General features: G+C 43.9%; 1 protein-coding gene across 1 annotated transcript in view; it reads right to left on the minus strand.

Moving 5' to 3' along the window:
• Positions 1 to 10,735: 10,735 nt before the first annotated feature.
• GAD2 (glutamate decarboxylase 2) overlaps positions 10,736 to 24,154 on the minus strand; it is a 73,724-nt gene continuing 60,305 nt past the window's right edge. The window contains exons 14-16 of the mRNA XM_066281106.1: positions 19,979 to 20,086; positions 19,537 to 19,626; positions 10,736 to 13,784 (exon numbers count right to left, since the gene is read on the minus strand). Coding sequence (XP_066137203.1) covers positions 13,611 to 13,784; positions 19,537 to 19,626; positions 19,979 to 20,086 — 372 coding nt within the window. The 3' untranslated portion in view covers positions 10,736 to 13,610. The remainder of the gene's footprint in view (positions 13,785 to 19,536; positions 19,627 to 19,978; positions 20,087 to 24,154) is intronic.

Below are 24,154 nucleotides of genomic sequence, written 5' to 3' on the forward strand. Positions count from 1 at the left end.
AGCACCCATCTGCTTCTTTACCCTCCCCCTCTCTTTTCTCTCTGTCTCTCTCTTCCTCTCCCACAGTCAAAGCTCCATTGGAACAAAGTTGGCTTGGGCACCGAGTATGGCTCTATGGCTTCTGTCTCAGGGACTAGAATGGCTCCAGTTGCAATAGAGCAATGCCCCAGATAGGCAGAGCATCGCCGTGTAGTGGGCATGCTGGGGGATCCCAGGTTAGGTGCATGTGGAAGTCTGTCTCTCTACCTCCCTGCTTCTCACTTCAGAAAAATACAAAAACCAAACAAAACTAAAAACCAAACAAAAAAATCTGTTAATTATTATTTGCCAGCCTCACTGATAGCATTCATCATGGTCAGCCACATGCTGACCATGTGGCTGTATAAATAGTATCAGAATACTATTTCTCTTGATTTAACTCTACTCAGTTCCACTCTGCTTATGAAAGGAAATTGAAGGGTCTAATTATATATGAAGAATAGATAAATGGCAGAAGAAAAGATTTGCTTTCCAAGAACCACGATAGAGAATTAGGAATGGAAGATGAGAAAATGGCAAGAATATCAAATCATTATTTTCTGCATGTCCCTAGAAATCGAGGTGAAAGAGTGCACTAGTGAGAACTTTATGATGATGCCAGAGATCACCACAGCTGCTGGTTATTGACAGAAGACTACACAATTGGAAAACAAAAATGTCAGTGTGTTCCTTGTGTCCTACAGTATAAAAAGAGCAGAAGAAAATAAAAATGAGGATCCAGAAAACGTAGTTTTCCTCAGAATGAGCTCTGAAACACCCAACTGAGTCCATTCTTTTTAAGTGAATATTCAAGGGGGGACAATGCTAATGTGGATGCCATCTGAATGAAAAGGCACATGCAAAATGGGGGAAAACAATATGAGTTCTTTGAGGAGGATACTGCTACTTCCTGGCACTACCATTTTAACAGATTGTAATTATGGAGGTGACAGTACAACAGTAGATTCCAGGACATACTCCCTGAGATAATAATATTAGTATTGGTTTCTAAGTATCAAATAAGTGCCAGACATGAGCCATAAAGATGCTGATGGAAAAGTCAAACTTAGGTGACTTCATCTCACATTAAAGGGTGAGTGTGTGGAGAACTATTGGGACTACTGTATGTGGATGTGGAATTTTTATAAGCTGATTATGGGGTGGAAGAAAGGATAAAGGATGAAACGTATTGGGAAGGAACATTCAGATATTTAGGCGTCCAGTTCAGTGTTGGGTTCATCCATCTCCCTGAACTTTCTACTGGTTTTAGGTGCAGTCCAAGTGTTCCGTAGTTTTTCACTTTGTGTTACACTGGTCACTTGGGTAACTAAGTTCACTGGGATGGGCTGAGTGATTAAAGTCCAACTTTGTCAATATAATTTATCCTCCCTCTTTATTTATTTATGAGAGAGAGAGGAAGTGTAGGGGGGAGAATGAAGAGAGAGAGAGAGAAAGCATCAACTTGTTTCACTTTAGTGAGTGGTGTACTCATTGACTGCTTTTCATAAGTGCCCTAACTGAGGCTTGAACCAGTGCCCTTGGCATCAAACTGGCGACCCTGGGATGGAGCAGCAATCTCAGTGCTCCAGAATGACACTCTATCCACTGTCCCTCTGGCCAGAGTCTTCCCTCTTTTTTTTTTTCTGAAGTGAGAAGCAGGGAGGCAGAGAGACTCCCACATGTGCCCAACTGGGATCCACCAGGCATGCCCACTAGGAAGCGATGCTCTGCCCATCTGGACCATTACTTGGTTGCAACCAAAGCCACTCTAGCACCTGAGGCATAGGCCATAGAGCCATCTTCAGCACCCTGGCCAACTTAGCTCCAATGGAGCTTTGGCTGTGGGAGGGGAAGAGAGAGACAGAGAGGAAGGAGAGGGGGAGGGGTGGAGAAACAGATGGGCGCTTCCCCTGTGTGCCCTGACTGGGGATTGAACCTGGGACTTCCACATACTGGGCTGACGCTTTACCACTGGGCCAACCAGCCAGGGCCCAGAGCCTCTCCTCTTAATTTCTGAGTAAATGTAGCCATGTCTTCTAATCACAGCATTTTTGTATGAAGTATTGGTAGCTATGTGAAAGGCTACAGGGATTAACTAAATTATAGTTGAAATTTTAAAAGCCTTGGTGAGAACCTCCTACAGAAAAAAGATGGTGCTTTTCTTAAATGTCATATTCTGAAAAAAGCTAATGAGGCTATTTGAAATTTTCTTATAAGATTTTAGCGAGCTGTCATAGCATTTTCTGCATGGGGGGAGAGACTTAAATATACTTTAAAATGATGCAAGTCTCAAGTTATTAATGATAATTATAAGGTTTAAGGAACATCTCTAATACTTAAGTTTTATTTCATATACAGTAATACTGTTTTCCCAATGTAAAGCTGTGGTATCTCTCTCAGATTCACAGTCTCGGGAAAATGAGGTTTTAGTTCTTGCTTCAGTCAGCATGTACTACGGACCTGCCAAGGTGGCGTTTAGATTTTGCAGATCCTGCTAGAAAGACTGGCCCTCCAGTCTGCTGTGGCTTTTCCCAAGCCAGTTGGGGCTGTTGCTTTCTCTGAAGTTTAGTCTCTCTGCTTGCTGCTCCTTTTTTTTTTTTTTTTAAATATAATATATTTGAATTCTGGCCCATTCATGATACCCTTCTCCTGTTAAGACTATTGTGAATTAATTCCTTTTGTTTTTCTTCTCCTTTCAATAGAATTTGGTTAAAATAGAACAGGAAATATAAGTGATCAATCCACATCTCATACTATAACTTGAATTAGAAAGTTCTTTTCCATTAAAAAAATTTATATTATTTTTCCTTCATCTTCTTTAGTCTTTCTTCTAATTGATATAGGAAGCGTTGGTGGTGGTTAAACGTACAGGCCAGAGGTTGAAGAATTGGGAGAGCGGGGAGAGGATTAGAGCAGTAACGTTCGGTGGAGGTCGAAGGCTCCGGGCACAGAGGGCCTGTGGCATCCCCGTCTGCAGTCACCGCTGCCGGGGTTCTGCCGCGCCCGCTCTGCGTATTGTAATGGCCTCCCAGCCAGGACAGCTTCCCCGGACCCTCTACATTGCTTCCTATTTTAAACAGTTCTCTTTTCAAATGCAAATCTGCCAGCTCTCTCTTCTTTCTTTTAGGACATAGACACAAGTCCTGGATGTGCCCTTCAAGGCCCTGCAGGGCCTGGTCTGACTTCTCCTTCCAGCTCTGCCAGGGCACGATCTCCTTGTCCGCTGCTCCTCTGGTGGGCCTGGCAGCGAGCTGTGATTCTTCCTGACCCTGGAGAGGACGCGGGGACCCGCACAGGCATGGCTCTGACTCTAGTTGGAGAGCCCAACAAAAACCAAGCATTTGAGAGGTGTCTTTGCGAGTCGTGCTCCTGTCCTCACGGGTGCTCACATGTGCGGTTTCCTCTGCTATGGGTAGAACTCAGTGACCACTGGGTATGGTTGAGTGTGGTTCTTGGAGTGGGAATGGATGGTTTTAATATGTGCTGTGGGAGAGGAACGCAGGGCGTAGGTCATGTGCTTAAACATTTAATTGCTTCCAAACCTAACAGATTCTGTCACCTGAAATCTATTTCATTAGATTTTTTTCTTCCTTGGAGCACAGTGAATTGGTAAGGTTTTCTTTTCCTCTATTAAACGAGGCTGGACATTTCTCAAGTTCCTGGCACCGAAGGATTACTGAGCCCATGGCTACATCTAAAACCGCATTTGTTCTGACGTCATCTGTTGGTAAAAAAAAAAAGGTGATTTCTGGAGAACCAGAATTGTCTGCGGGAACTTCTCTTTGAGTGACACCTGTAGGACTAGTCTTCCTGCCATCGCAGCGCGGTAGGGCGCGGGCTCTGCTCTGGCCCCGCTCTTCCTTATAGATGCTTCCAGAACAGTGACTATCTCAGCTTTGATTTTTTCGTGTGTGTTCGCAAACAGTATGCCTGAAGTTTTCGTTGTGACTTTGGAAAGTATCCTTCAGGATCCAGCCTTCTCTGACCTCCCGCGGAGGCATCCTCTGGCGATTCTGACAAGGTCCCGTATTGATTACGTCTCTGCCTCTTCTGCCACTCTTGACACCTGAGACTCTGATCTTTCAGCTTTGTCTGCCAGCAGCTAAGGTGTCGCTGACCAGCTCCCTTCGGCGGGGAGGCCACAGCTCCTGGGAGGCAAGTGGAGGGTGAATGGGAGGGAGCTATGGGCTTAGGAAGTTTAGACTTTTTTTTTAAATTAATTTTAATGGGGTGACATTGATAAATCAGGGTACATGTGTTCAGAGAAAACATCTCTAGGTTTAGACTTTTAGATATTATGTGGTTGGTTGGTTATGTTATATACTCTTCAACACAGAAGTTATATATGTATTCTAGGGAGTCCTGTGGTCACCCCTCATTTCTGAAGCAAACTATGTTATTTAATGTTATTTAACCTCAAAAATGGATGACTAAAATCCTTTTCATTTCTCCCATCTCTTTTTTCTTAGAGAAACCCTGATTGGGCACAAGGAGACTGAGCTAATATGGCTCCAGTGTCTGGCGGAACCTGGCGGGTCTCAGCGGGCTGGGCCCTTGGCTCTGGTGACAGGCCTGGGGAGGAGGGCAGAGCAGCTGCCTCCAGCCTGTGCCGGACGTGCTGAGGCAGGGTGGCATTCCTCCTCAGTGCCACACTCGTGGTGTGAGTGTCCCTTCGCAGCCTCACTGATCCTGTGCCTTGTGTACTAGGCCTTCCATGGCCACACACAAATCATCTCTTTGCCACAAAGGCAGTGGCACTGGCGTTTGTCAACCTGGGGTCCTCTGTCTCAGGTGGTCGCTACTCACCAGCTAATAGGTGATTATCTAGTCTGTCCCTTGTGGGGTGCGGTCTTAATAGAATCTAATAAAGGCTTTATGAATGAGTTTACTGGAATAAAACCTGCTCCCGGGGTGCTCAAGCCCACTCTTCTCTGGAAGTGTATGGTCTCAGTTGATGTTTTGTTTAAGCGAACAAACCAAAAAACAAAGCCCTTTTAGTTTATATGGAAAGCTACCCAGGCTAGTAATCACATTCCTAGTGAGTGCATGTTCCAGTTGACTCCCCAGCACAGTAACTGTCCGTCAGGAGGTGACTCCAGTCCCAGGAAGGCAGGGCAGTCCCAGAACAGAGCTGGGGAAGGAGAGTCCCTGGCAGCTTGCTATTGCCTCGGGCCTTATAGGCTTTTCCTTTGCAATCAGTACCAGTAACCCAATTTTGCAGAAGAGAAAGAAACATTCAGAACTGATAAAGAGATGAGACAGTGTATTATTGAGTAAGGAATGTTATCATTATTGCAGAAATTGCTGAAGGGCTTCTGGAATTTCACAATAGCTGCTTCAGATTGAAGGCAGGAATTAGGGAAAAGAATCAGGCCCAGCCTTTGACTGTTTCTTCCTCACTCAATCCCCTCATTGCCTCTCCCTGAACATCATTGTAAGTGTTAGATTAATGGCGTCACTGAGTTGGGGTCCTTCATGCATTGAATTTATTCCTAGGCTAAATTAACTCTTATCGTACATTATTATAGCTCGTTATGACAGGAGCAGAGAGAATCACTCAATGTCAGGATTTAACTTCCCACCCAGGGCTAACTATAGATAGTTAATTCTCGATAGATCTTTTACCTGAAATTCCATCCACCTTTTCTAAAAAGTGAAGTGAGCAGATGCTTTGTTTTTGCCATTCACTCTATCTATCTATCTATCTATCTATCTATCTATCTATCTATCTATCTAAAGTGGGAAGAGGGGAGATAGTGAGACAGACTCTTGCATGCACCCCAACTGGGATCCATCTTGCAGCACCCATCTGAGGCTGATGCTGGAACCAATTGAGCCACTGGCTGGAGGAGGAGAAGAGGAAGAGAAGAGGAAGAAGTAAAGGAAGAGAAGCAACTGGTTCTGACCAGGAATCAAACCCAGGATGTTCATAGGCTGGGCCGATGTTCTATCCATTGGGCAAACTGGCCAGGGCCATGTTTTTGCCACTTTTTAAAAAAAGGAAATTCTTTCTTTACCTTTTGATTTCTAGGTAAGAATTGGAACCATATGCTCTTCCATGAGCATAAACTAGCCTAGGCTCAGCCTCCTGCGGACACACAGTGGTTTCTCCCTCTAGAAAGTCCCCATGGTACAGAGGGAACATATGCAATGATTCAAAAGAATTAATACTAAAGAAAATTCCCATTCTTCACTCTCTTAAACTCCACAGTCCCAAAACAGACATATAAGGAAATAAAGAGAAGGCGAAAGATTTAGCAGCAAGATTTCCTTTTGACTAAAATCTGAATTTAAAGAAATTCTTTGATGCTCTCCTTTTCTCCAGTTTTTATCATTGAAGCTTCTTGGAATTTACAAAGTGACCATGTTTATTTTTTTTTTTTTTCATTTTTCTGAAGCTGGAAACAGGGAGAGACAGTCAGACAGACTCCCGCATGCGCCCGACCGGGATCCACCCGGCACGCCCACCAGGGGCGAAGCTCTGCCCACCAGGGAGCGATGCTCTGCCCATCCTGGGCGTCGCCATGTTGCGACCAGAGCCACTCTAGCGCCTGAGGCAGAGGCCACAGAGCCATCCCCAGCGCCCGGGCCATCTTTGCTCCAATGGAGCCTTGGCTGCAGGAGGGGAAGAGAGAGACAGGGAGGAAAGCGCGGCGGAGGGGTGGAGAAGCAAATGGGCGCTTCTCCTGTGTGCCCTGGCCGGGAATCGAACCCGGGTCCTCCGCACGCTAGGCCGACGCTCTACCGCTGAGCCAACCGGCCAGGGCCAAAGTGACCATGTTTAAATAAAAATTCTTTTTATCTTGAAAGTTCTTTTCTTGCTAACTGTAATAAGCTTTTTGTTAGACCAAAAAGAAGACTGGCAACCGAAAGGTCTAGAGAATCAGGTTTTATTAGAAAGAAAACCTGCCGGGCTGTCTCGAAAAATGAGAGCAGCCCCGGCTACAGTCTTAGGCCACGTCTTAAGGGTTAGGTTAGGGAAGTAGGAAGGGTGGCGGGGCATTTGCTGATTGGCTGCCACTGTTGCTGGGCGCAGGGGTGCTTTCCACTAATTACGGATGTTGGTGCATTATCAACCATCAGCAGTTTCAACCGTCCATGACTTCTTGGAATTGGGACATCGGACATTCCTTTGTGGTTGGTCACCTGCCACAAGTCCTGAAACAAAACTCATGCTGGCAGGGTTAAAGAAATAAAACCTAAGACTTTTAATTAGTTTTCCTTAGCTAGAAGCCTCAGTTCTGACATGTCCCAGTAGAGCCTGAGCTCTATGTCATTCAAGTGTCCCTGATTCAACTTCCCCTACAGTGGGACACTCCTGCTTAAGAGCAGGGCTGGAAGCCTCTTTAAGAGTACTCTTGAGGCAGCTATGAGGATTCTACTTATTGGTACTGAGACCAATCGCCACTGGAGGATAGGTGCAATCAACATACAAGTTAGTTGCAAGAATCACAAAGGCAGTTTATTACTTACAGATCCTATGGTGTGCCTGGGTACAGTTTAATTGGGCCCCGTCGGCGTGCTCCTCTTGGCTGTCCTTGGTCAGAGCAGAGTGGAGACAGTCCACATTCAACATTGGAGTCTGGATGACTAACTGCAGCTGGGGCCCCTCTGCTTTAGTACCCTTTCTGACATATGCCTTCTAACAGATGGTAATCTACGGTATTATCACATCAAGCCTCTTTTAGGGCGTTCCTCACAGAGAGAGCTCTTTTTATCCATATATAATTTCACACACACACTGACTGGGCTCTGTGCAGAGGGCATGGTCTTGCCTGTCACATCCCTACACACCAGATTAGCTCCCACCCAGAAGGCATAGCCTTATTCACTTGCCTTCATGGCTCTTAATATTCTAATTTATTTCTATATATCGTCTATATTTTTCTATATTTCTATATATGTAATTACTATAACATTATATTACTGTAACATGATACTTGAATAGAGACTACGGACATTGTTTTCAGAGAGTGGGAAGCTGGGTTCTGAGAAATATCCATGTAGCCACCGGGCTGTGTGGTCTGTTCGTGTGTCCCAGGCATGGCTGCAGGGCCAGTACTGATGGCAGCTGGTGCTGGGAAGGGATGACATTCATTTTAGAGACTTCAGAGTTTCTTTGCTACTTGTTATTTTAGGTATTAGAAACTCTTTCATGACTTGGGGGAGACCCAGTCACTCCTACTTCTTGTGGTGTGCCCCCTATGATTCAGTCTCACTGTATAAATGGAAGCTGTGAGCCTCAGGTAAGGGACTATATGAGCAATTCCAACGAAGCCAAAGCTATGTCACTAGATTGTTTTGTTCTAACTCTGATGGCTGCCTGTCTGAGGCAACTGTGTGCCCTGGGGCAGGGGTTCAGAACAAGTACTACAGAATTCACCCCAACAGCGGTAGCTTTCTTCCTCCTGCACTTCCTTTCACTAGGCATCCTGCCCAGCCCTCTGAGTCTCCACCCATTCCCTACTAAAGTGAAGGGTGAGGCTGTGAGTGAGGCTGCCCTGGCCACAGCCTGCTATCCTCAGGGATAATTCACGGGGTGGCTTTTTACAGGGAAATGCTGCTGTCCCAGGCTTTATGTGTTCAGCACAATCTTCTGTAGGTGCATGAAGTGGGGTGCAGCGCTTGCATCTGAAGCCTGCTTCTTATAGGCAGCAGCACAGAATAAACTACAATTAACATGTAGTGAGCATTCACTATGGTGCTCGCATTGGGTTTTCTTTTCATTTCAATCTTCGCTTTCACCCTTGTGAGGTAAGTGCTATTTTTGTCCTCATTTAACAGATTAGTTAACTGAGGTTCAGAGAGGTTAAGTGAATTGCTGAAGGTCACAGAGCAAATAAACAGCAGAACTGGCACCTGAGACCAGGCAGTATGACTCCAGCAGCTGATCCAGGAGTGGCCGTGTTGGAAGAATGAAAATGTGGGCACATGGCTTCTACCTCTCCCAGCAGGAGACTGGGTTTCTAGGCTGCCAAAAACCCAGTCTTTCTGGGTACTTCCTTACCATGACATGGTAGCACTTGTAAGCACTCAGAACACATACTAAGCCTGATTTGTATTTATTTGGCCATGGAAGTTCCCTGTGTGCATATCAGAAATGCTCCACCAATTACGTCCCAATGACATTTTACTTTTTTTTTTTTTTTTTTTTGGTATTTTTCCGAAGCTGGAAACGGGGAGGCAGTCAGACAGACTTCCGCATGCGCCCGACCGGGATCCACCTGGCATGCGCACCAGGGGGTGATGCTCTGCCCATCTGGTGCATTGCTCTGTTGCAACCAGAGCCATTCTAGTGCCTGAGGCAGAGGCCACAGAGCCATCCTTAGCGCCCGGGCAAACTTTGCTCCAGTGGAGCCTTGGCTGCGGGAAGGGAAAAGAGAGACAGAGAGGAAGGAGAGAGGGAGGGGTGGAGAAGCAGATGGGCGCTTCTCCTGTGTGCCCTGGCCAGGAATCGAACCCGGGACTCCTGCACGCCAGGCCGACGCTCTACCACTAAGCCAACTGGCCAGGGCACATTCTACTTTTTAACTTGCTCACATATCAATAGCCACGTATACACAGAGCTGTATTGTGTGCCTGACCTGCCTAGGTCCCAGCTGCCCTGAAAGGAACATGGGACATCACGGAGTTTCCTGAGCCCAAGGCTTTGCTGTAGAATTGAGAATCAGGGAAATGAGAACACTGACTGAATATTTGATGATATTATGGCAATATTACTATTATAGTTTTAATTCTGATAGTGGTATTGAGGCCTTTTGGGGGGAATTCTTCTCTTTTGCAGATTCATATAAAAATAATTGGTGTTGCCTGACCAGGTGGTGGCGCAGTGGATAGATCATTAGACTAGGATGTAGAGGACCCAGGTTCGAGACCCTGAGGTCGCCAGCTTGAGTGCGGGCTCATCTGGTTTGAACAAAAGCTTACCAGCTTGGACCCAAGGTTGCTGGCTCAAGCAAGGAGTTACTTGGGTTTGCTGAAGGCCCATGGTCAAGGCACATACCAGAAAGCAATCAATGAACAACTAAGGTGTCGCAATGAAAAACTAATGATTGATGCTTCTCATCCCTCTTCGTTCCTGTCTGTCTGTCCCTATCTATCCCTCTCTCTGACTCTCTCTCTGTGTCTGTAAAAAAATAAAAAATAATAATTGGTGTTGGAGAGGCTTTGAGATGGGGGAATAGATGAAATGAAATCCAGGCTCAGAATCAGCCAATGTTGAAGCCAGGTGAGGCTTTCATGGGAATTCATTATACTGTTTTCTCTACTTTGTGTATGTACACAGAATTTTCAATAATAATATTTTTTAAAAGGATTGGCTCTGGCCTAACCTCTGGTGGCACAGTGGATAAAATGTTGACCTGGAACATTGAGGTCACTGGTTCAAACCCCGGGCTTGTCTGGTCAAGGCACATATGGGAGTTGATACTTCCTGCTCCTCCCCCTTCTCTCTCTCTCCCCTTTCTAAAATGAATAAATAAAATCTTAAAAAAAATAAAAAGGATTGGCTCTGATTGAGAGACACCAGAGTGCTATGCAGGATCCATCCAAGCCTGCAGAAGGGCGGCCACAGCAGTAAGAGCTCTTTTCCCAAAGACCCGAAGGCACTGAACTCTGTGACAAGTGCAGAGCCTTTGATTTAGGCAATTCATGAACAGTTAGCTCCACCATGTGGCAAGGTCCGAAATAACTCTCCGAAGCCTGAGATGTGGCTACATTTACACATTTATTTGGGTTTAGAGAGACAACACAGATAAAATACCTTGATCATATACACAAGTTTATATTTGGTAAGAACAGACTGCCACATATTTATATATTTTTAATCTTTTTGTGTCTTTAGTAATTGAACAATGTCAGGGAGATGGCGATGTCTTTCAAAAACATCAACTGGGAACAGTATTTTGGCACACATAACTAATAAATATACAGTGTTTGTACTTAGCATTTGAAAACAGGACAGCACGTGCAAAATGATCTCCACTGTTGGGGTCCTGGACTCCTTGTCCCGCTCTGTATTTACACCTGTGCTTCCTTTGTCCGCATTCCGAGGAGTGATACCTACCCCACAGCCCGGCAGGGATGGTCCCTGCAATTCTGGTAGTTGTGACATTCCATAATTGGTCTCTTCTGTCCTCAGAGCTGCAGTAGCGTTCACCTTGTGTTTTGTGAAATTGCAGTTCTCAAAGGAGATTTCTCAGCAGGAGCTCAGCCGAGGGCATGTGCTATGTACAAGCGGACGTGGGAGGGGTGCAGTGTAGCAGCGCGGGAGAAGGAGAGTACAGGAATGGATGCGAATGTAGTTCTCAGAATTTCAACATAACTACCACACAGAGAAAGACATATCAATAATGTACTGTACAAGCTTTTACAGCAACAAATGTTGATTGACAACACTGTACAGCTCGAGCTAAAGTGCACAACCACAATCTGAGGTGACGAGACGGTACTATCAGCATAGTCAGGGTGATGCAGTCACACACATAGCTGATGTCATTTTCCTTCCTCACAGCCTGGTGATGGGACATGAAGTCAACGCCATTTATACATCTCAGAGGAACACATACCACACTTTTTTTCAAGTATTGAAAAATAATAAACACAATATTGCAGTATAAGTAAAAAGAGCCATGCCAATTCGGACTAAAGCTACAACCAAACTTTTCTCAAGTCTGTAAAGAACGGTCCCACATATAAGCCTCTGGCGCTGGGCATTTTGGCTAACGTTCAATTGGCTAACGTTCCAAACAATCTCCCTCTGTCAGTCCTTCCCTCCTGAGGGGATTACAGATCTGCTTTAAAGATTTATGGGACCGCTGAGACGTAGGAGGCTCTCCTTTGCCTCCTTCCCTGGGCTCTGCTTGGTAAGGGTTTTACCGCATATGGTGAGCAAGGCTCCCAGCAAACTTGGGGAAGGACTTGGAAGGAACAAGGGATTGGGAAAACAGCCTATTTGTGAAAACAATTTCTGGTCTTTAGAGAAGGGAGAAATGTTTCTAAGTTTGTGTCTGCAGTGTCATAGATGAGCTTGCAGTCCCCTCTGCGAGCACTCGGCCTCTGGGAATTGGCGGCCCCATAAATACCTGTGAGGACTCTTGTTAGCTCATGCCTCTCCATCAGGTTCACAGGGGCAGAGGATGCTTTTAAAATATTATTTTGAATTCTAAGGATCTTATTATCTCTGCATATACTCTGGTCACTTTGGACCTTGATGGGAGACAGAGAAAAGGTTTTAAGATGCTGTCTCAAAATCTTGGGTGAGGAGCTGTTTTGATGAGAGAAAAAAATAACCACCCATGGAGTAGAAGTTAATTGTTTGGGACCCCAGTGATGGGGAACCTAGCAGGGAAGACTTCTGTGGGTACGAACGGGAGGGAATGGGACTAAGCAGTTACCCAGGTGGTAAACGACTCCTCCCTGGACAGTGGCAGTATGGCGTCTGGGATGCTGCCATTAGTCTCACACAGAGATCTCTTCTCCTGAGGCTGACTTTAATTTTCTGGGCTCACCATGTCCTGGAGTGTGCTTTGCCTCCCTTTGCTCAGGCTGATTAGATTTTATTCGTATTTTTCCTTAATTAACCCAAATGACCTAATAAAAGAATATTGTTTGGGAAGATGCTTCAAGAACCAGCATCCACCTTCTGTTCAGAACAGACTGAACTGAAAAGTCGATTAGAGACAATTACCCTAATTTGGTCCACAATGAAGCTGGGCTGGTCATGCCCACTGAGTGGGTCTGCAAAGGGCCACCTGGGTGGAAAACAGTTTTAAATGGGAAGAGAGTCTTATTGTTGATCTCATCAATTATATTAAGGGACTTGCAGTATTCTTTTGTATTAGTTTTATAATACTGACTTTAGAGATGTGATAAGCCATAACAATGAATAGAAGGAAGGCATCCTACCTTTGAAAGAATTTTGTGGGTCTATGTTTCAAAATAACATTGCTAAGTGTTTTGTTGTGCCTCCATTAAAAGAAAGAGAGATAAAAAAAATTCGGCTTAATTTTTTATATCTGCCTCATATAAAATAAAAATCTATATGTTACAAAATAGGATTTCTTTTTTAATATATATTTTTTCCTTTTGTAAAATTATATGTATTTAAATACATTTGAAATGCTGCTATAGGTAAATTAGAAATTTTTTTTCTAATACTATGAAAAAGGCAAGAGTTTTTATTGTCAACATACATTTTATATTTACTTTCTCCTTTCCGCTGCACCCCAGAGAAACTTTTATGATTCAGGGGCAATTTGGCACTATTCAATCCTACTACTCCAACATGAAAATAAAATTGGATTTGCACACTATATTAAAAGTAAAGGAAGTATTTATAACAATTTTAAGCTTTTCCTTATTGATTAGAACACAGCCTTTTGTCACTAATTATTAGAGGTATTCTAAACTTAAGAAAGGATTTTTAAAAGGAGCAATGTTTTGTTTTGTTTTTAAATTTTAAACTGTACTCTACTTTGACACCACAATATAGAAATAGGTTTACTTTGGAACAAACTACAAATACAATCACACAGGTTGTGACAACTTAATTGTCTACCTAGAGAATTGAGACAGCTTAGTGAGCTAGTTTATTATAAATCTTGTCCAAGGCGTTCTATTTCTTCAATCAGGAAGTCAATGTCTTGGTGAGTTGCTGCGGGATTTGAAATGACCATGCGGAAGAAATTGACCTTGTCTCCCAAGGGCTGGTAGCTGACCATGGTGGTTCCATATTCCATCATTCTGGCTTTAATTACTGGAGCCACCTGCGGGAGAGACCAGATCAATATGGTGACTGCTTCTCCTGGGGCTCTCCCCCGAGTCCCCACTATCAGGTAGCATTTTCAATTTTTAACTGAACCATTAGAATCATATTTGTTTTTCCTTGAAGAAATTGCCTCAAGTTTTCTTGGGTTTAGAGCACTGGCTCAGTTCAGCACATCCAAGATATCAAAGGTGATAAGAGAAATAACCAGTAGCTATCAAGTGCTTGCCAACTTTTTCTTGACTTTCTAATTAGTGTTTTGGGAGAATGAGAAGAAACCGATGTTGGCCCAAGGCTAAACAGTTCAGCAATTCAGCATTTGAGTAAGGGCATATGTCCCCGTCCCCCCCCCCCCCCCCCCCCCCGCCTCAGTACAATGTAGAAACACTGGAAACAAAACATTGCTCCAAGAATAGTTACTAGGAGGTAAGCTTCAATTTCAAGTGATGTATGAAAACAAGTAGACCCTAAAGCAATTTTTTCCTTGAGCCCCTAATTCTTTCTAGTTCCTTTGCGTCCTTCTTTGAGTGACCTCAGTTTATAAGGTGTTGGGAAATATTTTCCATAATAATAAAGAAGAACGAGCTGAAGCAAAAAGCTGAGCCCGACAGAAGCGGATTACAGACGAGGTGATCACAGCACATGCGCGCCAGGCGCATGGAGACGGTGCCAGCAATCTTCTATTGTCTCTGAGATTCAAGTCACTCTTACACTCAGCACAAAGACCTCCGTCACCCAGCTCTGAGGACTCGTCTTCCAGTGCTCACCAAAATAAACCTCAACTCTGAGAGGGGCTAGCTATTTAATCCCTCTTGACTGTACACACGTATTTTTTATCCCTTTACGCTTGTTCTCAGATTTGCCATGTCACATCTGTCTCTTTGCTTAGACGCCCCCCCTTTTCTCTTACAGTTCACGTTCTACACACGCACGAAGACCCCACTGCGGTCCTACACCTGCTGTGGACCCCTTCCTGATTCCTCTAGTCCACTAGCATCTTCTCTCATTTGAGTGGTAAATACGTGATCCTTACCCATAGATTATGACCAGATTCTATTTTCCAATTGTTCTATTAAGAGAAAATACATTTTATCCCTTTCCCACAAGCTCCTGGAGGTCAGGCACAGTGTCTCTCATTTCTTTTGATTACCGGTGGCACTAGGTCCCTATTGAGGTGTCCCCAAGTCCTTATTGACTGTAAAGATATACATTTAAATTAGGTCTAGTTGTATATATAATCTGTCTAATCGTATTTTATCATTGGAATCTATAAATATAACCTCTGATCTTTTAAGTTCATTGCTGCAAATACAGTTACCAGGTAAAGACACGCTTCGCCTTCACCTTCATTTTCCCTCCAGCTCACATTCTGAACCTAATTTTCTCATTTAAAAATGAGGATAGTTCCAGCACTCAGTTTTCTGATTCTATACTGCTCACAAAAATTAGGGGATATTTCAAAATAAATATGAAGCGATAAAAAATAGAAGCATTTGATTTTTTAAAATTAAATAAGAACATCAGAAAAGCAAATGACAAGTCAAAAGAAAGTTGTTTGGTTATGCAAATGAGATGCAAAACCAACTTTTATTTCATTGGTGAAAATGCACTATGCAAAAGGCTGAAAGTACCGGAGTATCTGCACATTCCCTGATCCCCTAATTTTTGTGAGCAGTGTATGTTAACAAATTCTTTAGTCCCTTTCTTCCCATTCCTTATTCCATGAGGAGGTGATATAATTAGGGATGTTTCTGTTGGGCTGATCCTTCTTTTGCCCAAAGGATTAAGGATGTGTTAGAGCATTGGGCTTATCCCAGGGAATAAAATAAATAAGGATTTAAATATCTACAGTCTGTGATTAAGTTCTAAAAATGGATCTACTATAATATTCTAGCCTAATGACACAAAGTTTATCACTTTGTGCTAGAGGCAGGGCAAGTCAATGTGTTTCTGGGAAGATAAATCCCAAATTAGAAAAGAAATTCCAACTCCATGCATCTTCAGGCACTTAAGGAAAGATCACACAACTAGTCCTTAGTTTAACCTGGGCAACAAAGTGTGCTTGCTCTGCTCTTTAGAACTGATAAAACAATGACTGTGCTTTACTCAGTGAATTAAACCCTGCTTTAGTTTTCATGGGCAATCCAAGAAAAATATACAGGAATGGCACTAATCATTAAGAACAATCACCTCTGGCTCTGTTCAGTTGGCCAGTTGACTCAGTGGATAGAGCATCAGTTGGCGTGTGGATGTATCGAGTTCAATCCCTGGTCAGGGCACACATAAGAAGCAACCATCTGCTTCTCTTCCCTTTTCTCTCTCTCTTCTTTTTCTCTTCCCCTTTTTCTCTTCCCCAATGGCTTGATTGTTTCAAGCATCAGCCCCAGGTGCTAAGGATAGCACTGTTAATTTGAGCAACAGCCCCAGCTGGGGGTTGCCAGGTGGATCTTGGTCAGGGCACATGTGGGAATCTGTCTCTCTATTTCTCCTCCTCTCACTTAAAACAAACAAACAAAAAAGAACAACCATCTCTAACTTTTCAGGTAAATGCAAATGAAAGGTCAGAAGATTAATGGTCTCAGCCATCCTCTCAAACAGAATTTGGCATCAAGTGAGATTGACTCTCTCAAGTTTCTGAAGTGAGTGGAGTTGGCAGAAATCACAGCTATCTAACTATGTATGACTTTTGGTTGTTTCCAGAAAATGCTGATGAACTAAAATTAGCAGGAACATGGAACATCTACTTCATTACATAATCACTAATTGCAAGTTAAGAAGGAAAATAAAATTCTGACAGTTCTGATGAATACATAGAGTTTCACTTATTTCTAGGGTTTTTTTGTTGTTGTTTTGTAAGGGGGATAACACTCTTGGGTTTGCTAAGTAAAGTCACTTAAGAAAGAGAGGAGCCAAATGCTAAACTCATGCAGGGCCTAATAATCAGCAGGAGCTCTTTGGCGCTGCCTTGCAGGTTTTCGGGTATTATTTTCTCCCTTGTGCCATTAGCTTTTTCATCTTTTAAAATACAATAACCAGGGGACTCCTTTATAATTTGAACCCACATTTTTTCTTTCTCTAAAGAGAGCTCAGATTAAAGCATTAGGCAATAGTATTACAAGCTATCACAGAAATGCATTTTTCACTGTGTATTACAAACCCTCTTTGTTTTTAAATCTTGGAAGTGTGACAGAAAATTTGAAAACTGAAATAGCAGAATAACTATAAATAAAACATTTTATACTGTTAAAAAATCTCACAAATTAATTACATTTAATAACAGAAGAGTCATATGTAATATAAGGCCAAAATACTTCTTTACAAATTTATTTTTAAATCTATAGATAACCTTTTGAAAGTCCACCAATCAGTATAGAACTATCAAAGCTAATAGAAGAGATGTAGGTCATGATCAAATATTATGAAAACTAAAATAGGAGAAGAACCAGAAACACAAGAGGTGATCAATATACTGCCTTTAGGTTCTTTTGTGTGTGTGTGTGTGACAGACAGAGAGAGACAGAGAGAGGGACAGATAGGGACAGACAGACAGGAAGGGAGAGAGATGAGAAGCATCAATTCTTTGTTGCAGCATCTTAGTTGTTCATTATTAGCTTTCTCATATGTGCCTTGATGGGGGGGGGGGCGGTTATAGCAGAGCAAGTGACCCCTTGCTCCAGCCAGTGACTGACCTTGGGCTCAAACTGGTGATCCTTGCTCAAACCAGATGAGCCCGCACTCAAGCTGGTGACCTCAGAATTTTGAATCTGGGTCCTCTGTGTCCCAGTCCAATGCTCTATCCACTGCACCACCATCTAGTCAGGCTACCTTTGGGTTCTTATCTGATACCTACCTGCATATGGAGTCTACCTGCTGCTCCTTGTCTGTGTCTAAGCATGTGGCCATATCCCCTTAGCACCTAGGTCCTCATATCCACTCTGCCTCAGTGACAATGTGCCACCTGCACAATCACAGTCCTGATTGGGCAGCAGGAAGTGCACCAGCCAGATTTTCGTAACCTCCCTCGTGAAGCTGTGATGATGCCTGTTTTAGTAGTAACCAGGTGTTACCTAGTGATCTATCCCCAAGCCAGCGTAGATGGGAAAAAGGCCTATAATTCACTGGTAGGCTTCCTAAGAGTTATTTCTCTTACCTATTCTGGAGATGCAAAGAAACGTTAGCTCAACACTTTTGAGTGCCTACTGTACAATAAGCCAAGTAATTTAACTTAATTCTCTTGTTTGCCACTTGTCACAGAGTGGTCTTCATACATCTCCCCATTTTGGGTCTATATCAGCACTGACTATGAACACTTTATGTTATAATGATGAAGATGTTTGCTATCTGAACCAGCCGACATAATAGCCACTAGTCACAAATTGAGCACTTGACATGTGGCTAGTGTGACTGAATAAGTGAATTTCTAGTTGAACTTTATTTTAATTGATTTAAATTTAAATAGCCACACGTGGCTATTACTATCATGCTGGACAGACAGTGCAGATGACTTATTTTGCCTCAGCTCTTTTCCTTTTGAAATTGTGTATGTTGTGTGTGTGTGTGGTATGTGTGTCTGAAGATTTTATTGGTCCCTGGACATTATAGTTTAAGGGCTTTGTACTTAGTAAAAAGTTTTCTGAAACTCTGAACAATTATTAACATATACAAACAAAACTTAACCTTGATATTTTATGTGGTGCTATTTTGGTTTCCAGTTCTGAATTGCTGAATTCTCTCTATTACAGTTAGAAAAATGGAGTACAGGAGGGGAAAATTATAATTCATTTTGCAATTCCTAGAGATCTTCAAATTTGACTTACCAACAGTACAAAAACAATTTACTAATATTCTAATGGCTGTCCCAAAGAAATAATCTCCATCCTCATCATAGTTTATGTGACGTGCTAAAATCTAAGAGGTAGTTGAAGAGAGATGCATTTAACTGGGGGAACTCAGAGTTGACATTTGCTCAGAAAATGGTGAATAACGCATTCTGTGTTTAATTCCCATCCTGCCCCATCCCTCAGCGAGAATGAACCAATTTAACAAATGAGATCAGCCAAACTACTCTATGCTTTCTCTGTCTGGTCAGAGAATTAAAGAAGTGAAAGCGAATAAAAATGGAAATATCTAATTTCTAACTTGTTAAATACAATTAGTTATTCTTAAGATAATATATACTGTGGAGAAGCCACCATGAAAATTACAGGAAAAAAAAGGAATTCTTGCCTCTCAAACAACAGCAGGGACAGACCACAGTCTAAGCAGTGGCCGCTTATTACTGCTCCCTGCTCTATTACCTTCTGGGAGTCACCACAGATCAGACACCATGGGGCAGCCTTGACCTTGGCATCTCAGGATCAGCAGCAGCTTTATTATTTTCTAATAATTTCTGGCACCTGAAGTTCTCTTCAGTGCTTGTAACTGAGCACCAGTTTCACTTGGCAGGTCAGTCGATGCCTGCGAGGGTTCTTGCTGTGTTGTGAAGGCCAGTACATGTTGTCACCACATTGCTTATTATAAGACATCTTAAACTGACTCTCAGAAAACAGAAGCAAGTATGATAGTTAAAAGTCTGGATATATCAGCTTTGCATGTCCTGGCTCTGGAGGAGCCCACAGAGGGGAGTGGGTCCATGCACCAAGATTAAGGATGGATTTCTCCTAAAGGTCTATGAATATGTCATAAAGCTTATGCACATGTGAATGGCCCAACATACCCACCAATGTCCATATCAAGGCGCTCGTATCACTGACCTTTGAGAGGCGGCTCATTCTCTCCTCCTTGTCTTCCAGGGCACGCAAACTCGGAGGGACATACCAGAAGCAGACATTTGTGTGCTGAGGCTGCAAAGAAGAATGTAAGATTCAAACTTAGCCCAAACTGGATATTTTGAAAATTCTAAGGATTTTTCTAATCTATTTAATCTGTAGCTTCTGATTACAATTCCTACTTTGACATCTGTAATCACCTTTGAAGTGGCTGACGTTCACAACATCATACAGAGTTGTATTTTTTTACTTTGATGTTTTTTTACCCTAGCTCAGAATAGCTACTCTGTCATCCCTACTTATGTATTGGTTCACTTAGCTGGACAGTACATTATTAACATTAAAAATATATATATATATATATATATCAGGGATAAGGATGGCATTTGACTAAACATTTTGGGATCATTGACATCAGAAGACATACCTTTCCATCAAGCACCATTTCATATCCTTCTCGGTTTTTTATGATATTGTATAAATACTCCGCCAGCTCCAAACACTGGTCAATATGTGCTTCGAACCCAGTGGTTCCCTAGTAAGAGAAGAAGAAGGCGGTCTCAGGCAGGCTGAGGAAAGTGGGTGAGCACCCAGGCTGAGATGCAGGACAAGGGATTTCTCGAGACAGACGGTCTTTTGACCGCATCTGACTCGGCTCTGGCTCTGCTCCCACACTTCCCTAACATAGGCAGTGTTTCTAGAAGCTTTCCTGGCAACCGTTTCTCCTTTCATGCTCTCCTTGCTCCCTTTCCCGCCTGTCATTCCTGCTCTCCCGGAGACTCCCTTTCTTTCCAGAGCCTCTACTCCCCAGGCAATTACTTTGATTACTCAAGGGGAAAATTCACCTCTGCCATTCATAGGGGTGATTATGGAAGTAGGTAATGGCAGGAGGGCTGGGCTGTTCTCTCCCTGTGGATGAACCGCCTCATCCGAGGCCACACCTCCTGACCCTGCAGGAGACCTGCTTAGCTCCTGCCCATCATGTCAGCCTGTCAGTTCCAGGCCCCTCTTTTGTTCACCAAGTACACCCCCACCATAGAACAGATAGGGTCGGTCTCAGTGAGCATTTGCTGCACACATGAAGGAATGAATCTTGAGGGGCATGCAGATGCGCTGCTAGCCTGTCACTCTGCAGAGCTCCTCTGGGGAGAAATCACTGATGTGTGTGTGATGGGGAAACGTTAGCACAGAAGTCTTTCAGCTTCCAGCTCTGGAAGCCCAGGGTCTGGACTTAGGGAAGACAACACAACAGCCTTGGGCTGGGACTGTTTTACTGACATCAGCCCACACTAGGGAATTACTTTTCGAAATGGCTTTCCTGCAGTGTTTGCAGTACGCTAATGGAAAACTTAGAAAAATGGCAAATGCTCATTCCAGAAGCTCTGAGGAGCTTGGCCTACCTGTGACTAACTCATCATGGAAACTAGAGTGAGCAATTGTAACAGATAAGAAGAGCCCACTTTCCCATTTACACGGAGTCTGGTCAACCCAACGAAAAGGGGGTCCAGCATGGCCAATGACATTCAATATCGAAAGCAAATTTAAGAACAAGCTGCATTGAAAGAATCTCATGTGGTTACACATCTATTTCCTTGAGATGGACCCCCTCACTGATTGGTTCTAGGAGGCTGACTAGATCCTGATGAGCCCAAGGGAGGGTTTGGCCGCCGCCTGAATGCTCAGGCCGGCACCTAGGCCATGTGCGCCATCAGTCTGTGGTGCCAAAGAAGTTAGGATTAGTTTGCACCAACTTGGAGGTTTGGCTCCCCTGGGATGGACTCTAAGTAGGAGGGAGAGAGGTTAATTGTTCTCCACACCTGACCCTTTGGATCAATCTAGAGCTGAATTTAAACTTGCACACACCTGATCCAGGCTATGGCCGGGACCAGTGTGACTCTGACCCGCTCAGAATAGGACCTTGGGGAATCTCTTTGGTTACATGGGAAAATGGTGCCTGTGTGATCCCCCACACAGAGGCATAGTAAGGTACAACAAATGCCCTGAAAATGCTCTCGATTGCATTGCAAAGGGAGTAGGATTGCCGCAGACCGAAGCGGAAGTCCTCCGGCTTCGCTAGTCCAGAACTTCACTCCAGAGATGAGCAGGAGTCTGACAGCCCCTTTGGTCGATGACTAAACATGTATAAGGGGAGTGATGTAGGAAACTCTAGTGTGACCTTTGAAGCCTGGGGCCACTCCTTTCATGTTGGATATTTATGGAAATACGATCTATATTTTATTTTCAAGGTTCTGAAGCTTTTTAGGAGATTGTTTAAAAATCATTTATTTATCAACCTCTCACTGAGTAGCTATCGCCCGCCACCCAGCTCAGACTGTGAGAACGACTAAGGCATATGTAAAACTTTATCAGCACTGAACCATTGTGACCCGAGTCACTGGGCAGGACGCTGAAGACTCAGAAGGGGTTCCTGAGTGGAAGGCAGGGCTTTGCTGAGGGAGCTTTGGGCACAGACAGCTTTATTTACTACCTCACTCCCCACACGTAGGATTGGTCTGGACTAACCTGGCTCAAACATGCTCCACAAGGGCACACATTTATGTTCCTTTTATTCGTTGTATCGTTCGTGCCAGCAGTGCTGGACACATATTAGGTGCTCAATGTATATTTTTTGAATGAATGGAGGAGTGAATGGAAATGTAACTTCTAATCCCAGGGGCAGTTTTTTTACAAAGTGCATTCTCAAGAACCATCTGTATCAGAACCAGATTAGCTGTTAAAAATGTGGATTCTAAGTCCCAGCCCAACTCTTAAATCAGCACTTCAGGGAGATAAATACGGCTTGTATGTTCTCCAGTGATCTCACGGTCTCCCACTGTTCACCTGTGGCCCGGTGTCTTTGGAGGGTCTTACACCCGAGTGCTGCCCATGGCTCCTCCCTGCTTCTTAAAGCCCCCATCTAATGCTCTCAGGTCCCAGGGCTGCTGCTTCTGAAATAAAGACTGACTCCCTTGTTGTAAGCTCCACTGTTACTGCCGCCACCCGGACAATGGCTCCCTAAGCACCCTCTGTCCTCTAGACTCTTCATGAGGCTTAGAATATCATGCACGTTGTTCCCTGCTAGAACTTTTCCCCAGAATGACCTTGTCCCAGCTCTGCTGGTTCATGTCCTACTACTCTGCCTCTCTTGCTCAACACCCATCTCAATCAAAGGCCATCTCTTGATAAGCCACTCTCGACTCAGCTAGGAATGAGCTCTCGTCCTTTAACATCTCCAGATGTGTCTGTGCTTCTCTTATGGCCATTTACATCCTGTCTCAGGTGCTGGTTATCTGAGCATTTATCTTTTCCTGTCTGGAACACTGCAGCTCCTGATCTCATTCAGCACTGGGCACAACAGCAGCTGCTTGATATCTACTTATTAAAACAAATTTATATTGTAGAGAGAAAGTGAACATTCAGTCACTCAGCAAAGGATACTACCAGTCATCAGTGTCCTCTTAATAGTTTTCTACTGTTATTTTTTTTGGCCCTAGCCATTTACCAGTCCTTTTATTATCTATTATCTATTACCTATGTTTAAATTAGGAGGGACAATCAGAGAAAACAAAAAGGAAACCTACCAATTTGTATAAAGATACACACAGATTAACTGTGAAAACTCATTAATCACATATGAAGCCATCCCTGCAGGCCTGAAAAAGGGGAACTATATTTTAAAGTTATTTTTTTCTACCACCAAGTTTTTATCATTGAAGAAATCTGGCAAGATGGAAACTACTCGTCAAGTGCTAATGAAATGAAGACAAGGCCCTGGCCAGTTGGCTCAGTGGTAGAGCATCGGCCTGGCGTGCAAGGGGTCCCGGGTTCGATTCCCGGCCAGGGCACACAGGAGAAGTGCCCATCTGCTTCTCCATCCCCCCCCCTCCTTCCTCTCTGTCTCTCTCTTCCCCTCCCGCAGCAAGGCTCCATTGGAGCAAAGATGGCCCGGGCGCTGGGGATGGCTCCTTGGCCTCTGCCCCAGGTGCTAGAGTGGCTCTGGTCGCGGCAGAGTGACGCCCTGGAGGGGCAGAGCATCGCCCCCTGGTGGGCAGAGCATCGCCCCTGGTGGGCGTGCCGGGTGGATCCTGGTCGGGCGCATGCGGGAGTCTGTCTGACTGTCTCTCCCCGTTTCCAGCTTCAGAAAAATACAGAAAAAAAAGAAAAAAAGAAATGCAGACAAAATAAATGTTCCAGTCAATAAGAACTGAGCTCAGGGCAGGCACAGTGCCTGTGTGTAGACAGGACTGTAAGTCAGACCGCGATCTGGAACACCCCCAGCATCCTACAGCAGGAGGCTCATTTGGGGGGGAAGGGATAAATTTGCTTTAATCAAGTTATCTTGGACTGAATATGATGGCTGTTATTGGTGCACTTAGCTCCAGTAGTTGAGGAGCTAACAAGTTGAGGAATAGTAATTTATACTTAGGGTCCTATATTTCATGGGGTTTATCTTGGGAGAAAACGTAGATTCATTTGATGTTGCATTTTCCAGGAGTATCTGATAGCAGGGGGTTTACAGATCATTGATTAGTCAGATTGCCTCCTAATTCCTGAGAGCAAGGGGGCATGTAGGACAGAACGTCATGGTTTTCTCTGGTTCTTC

Source organism: Saccopteryx bilineata, chromosome 5 (genome assembly GCF_036850765.1).
Source record: "Saccopteryx bilineata isolate mSacBil1 chromosome 5, mSacBil1_pri_phased_curated, whole genome shotgun sequence".
Classification (NCBI taxonomy): Eukaryota; Metazoa; Chordata; class Mammalia; order Chiroptera; family Emballonuridae; genus Saccopteryx; species Saccopteryx bilineata.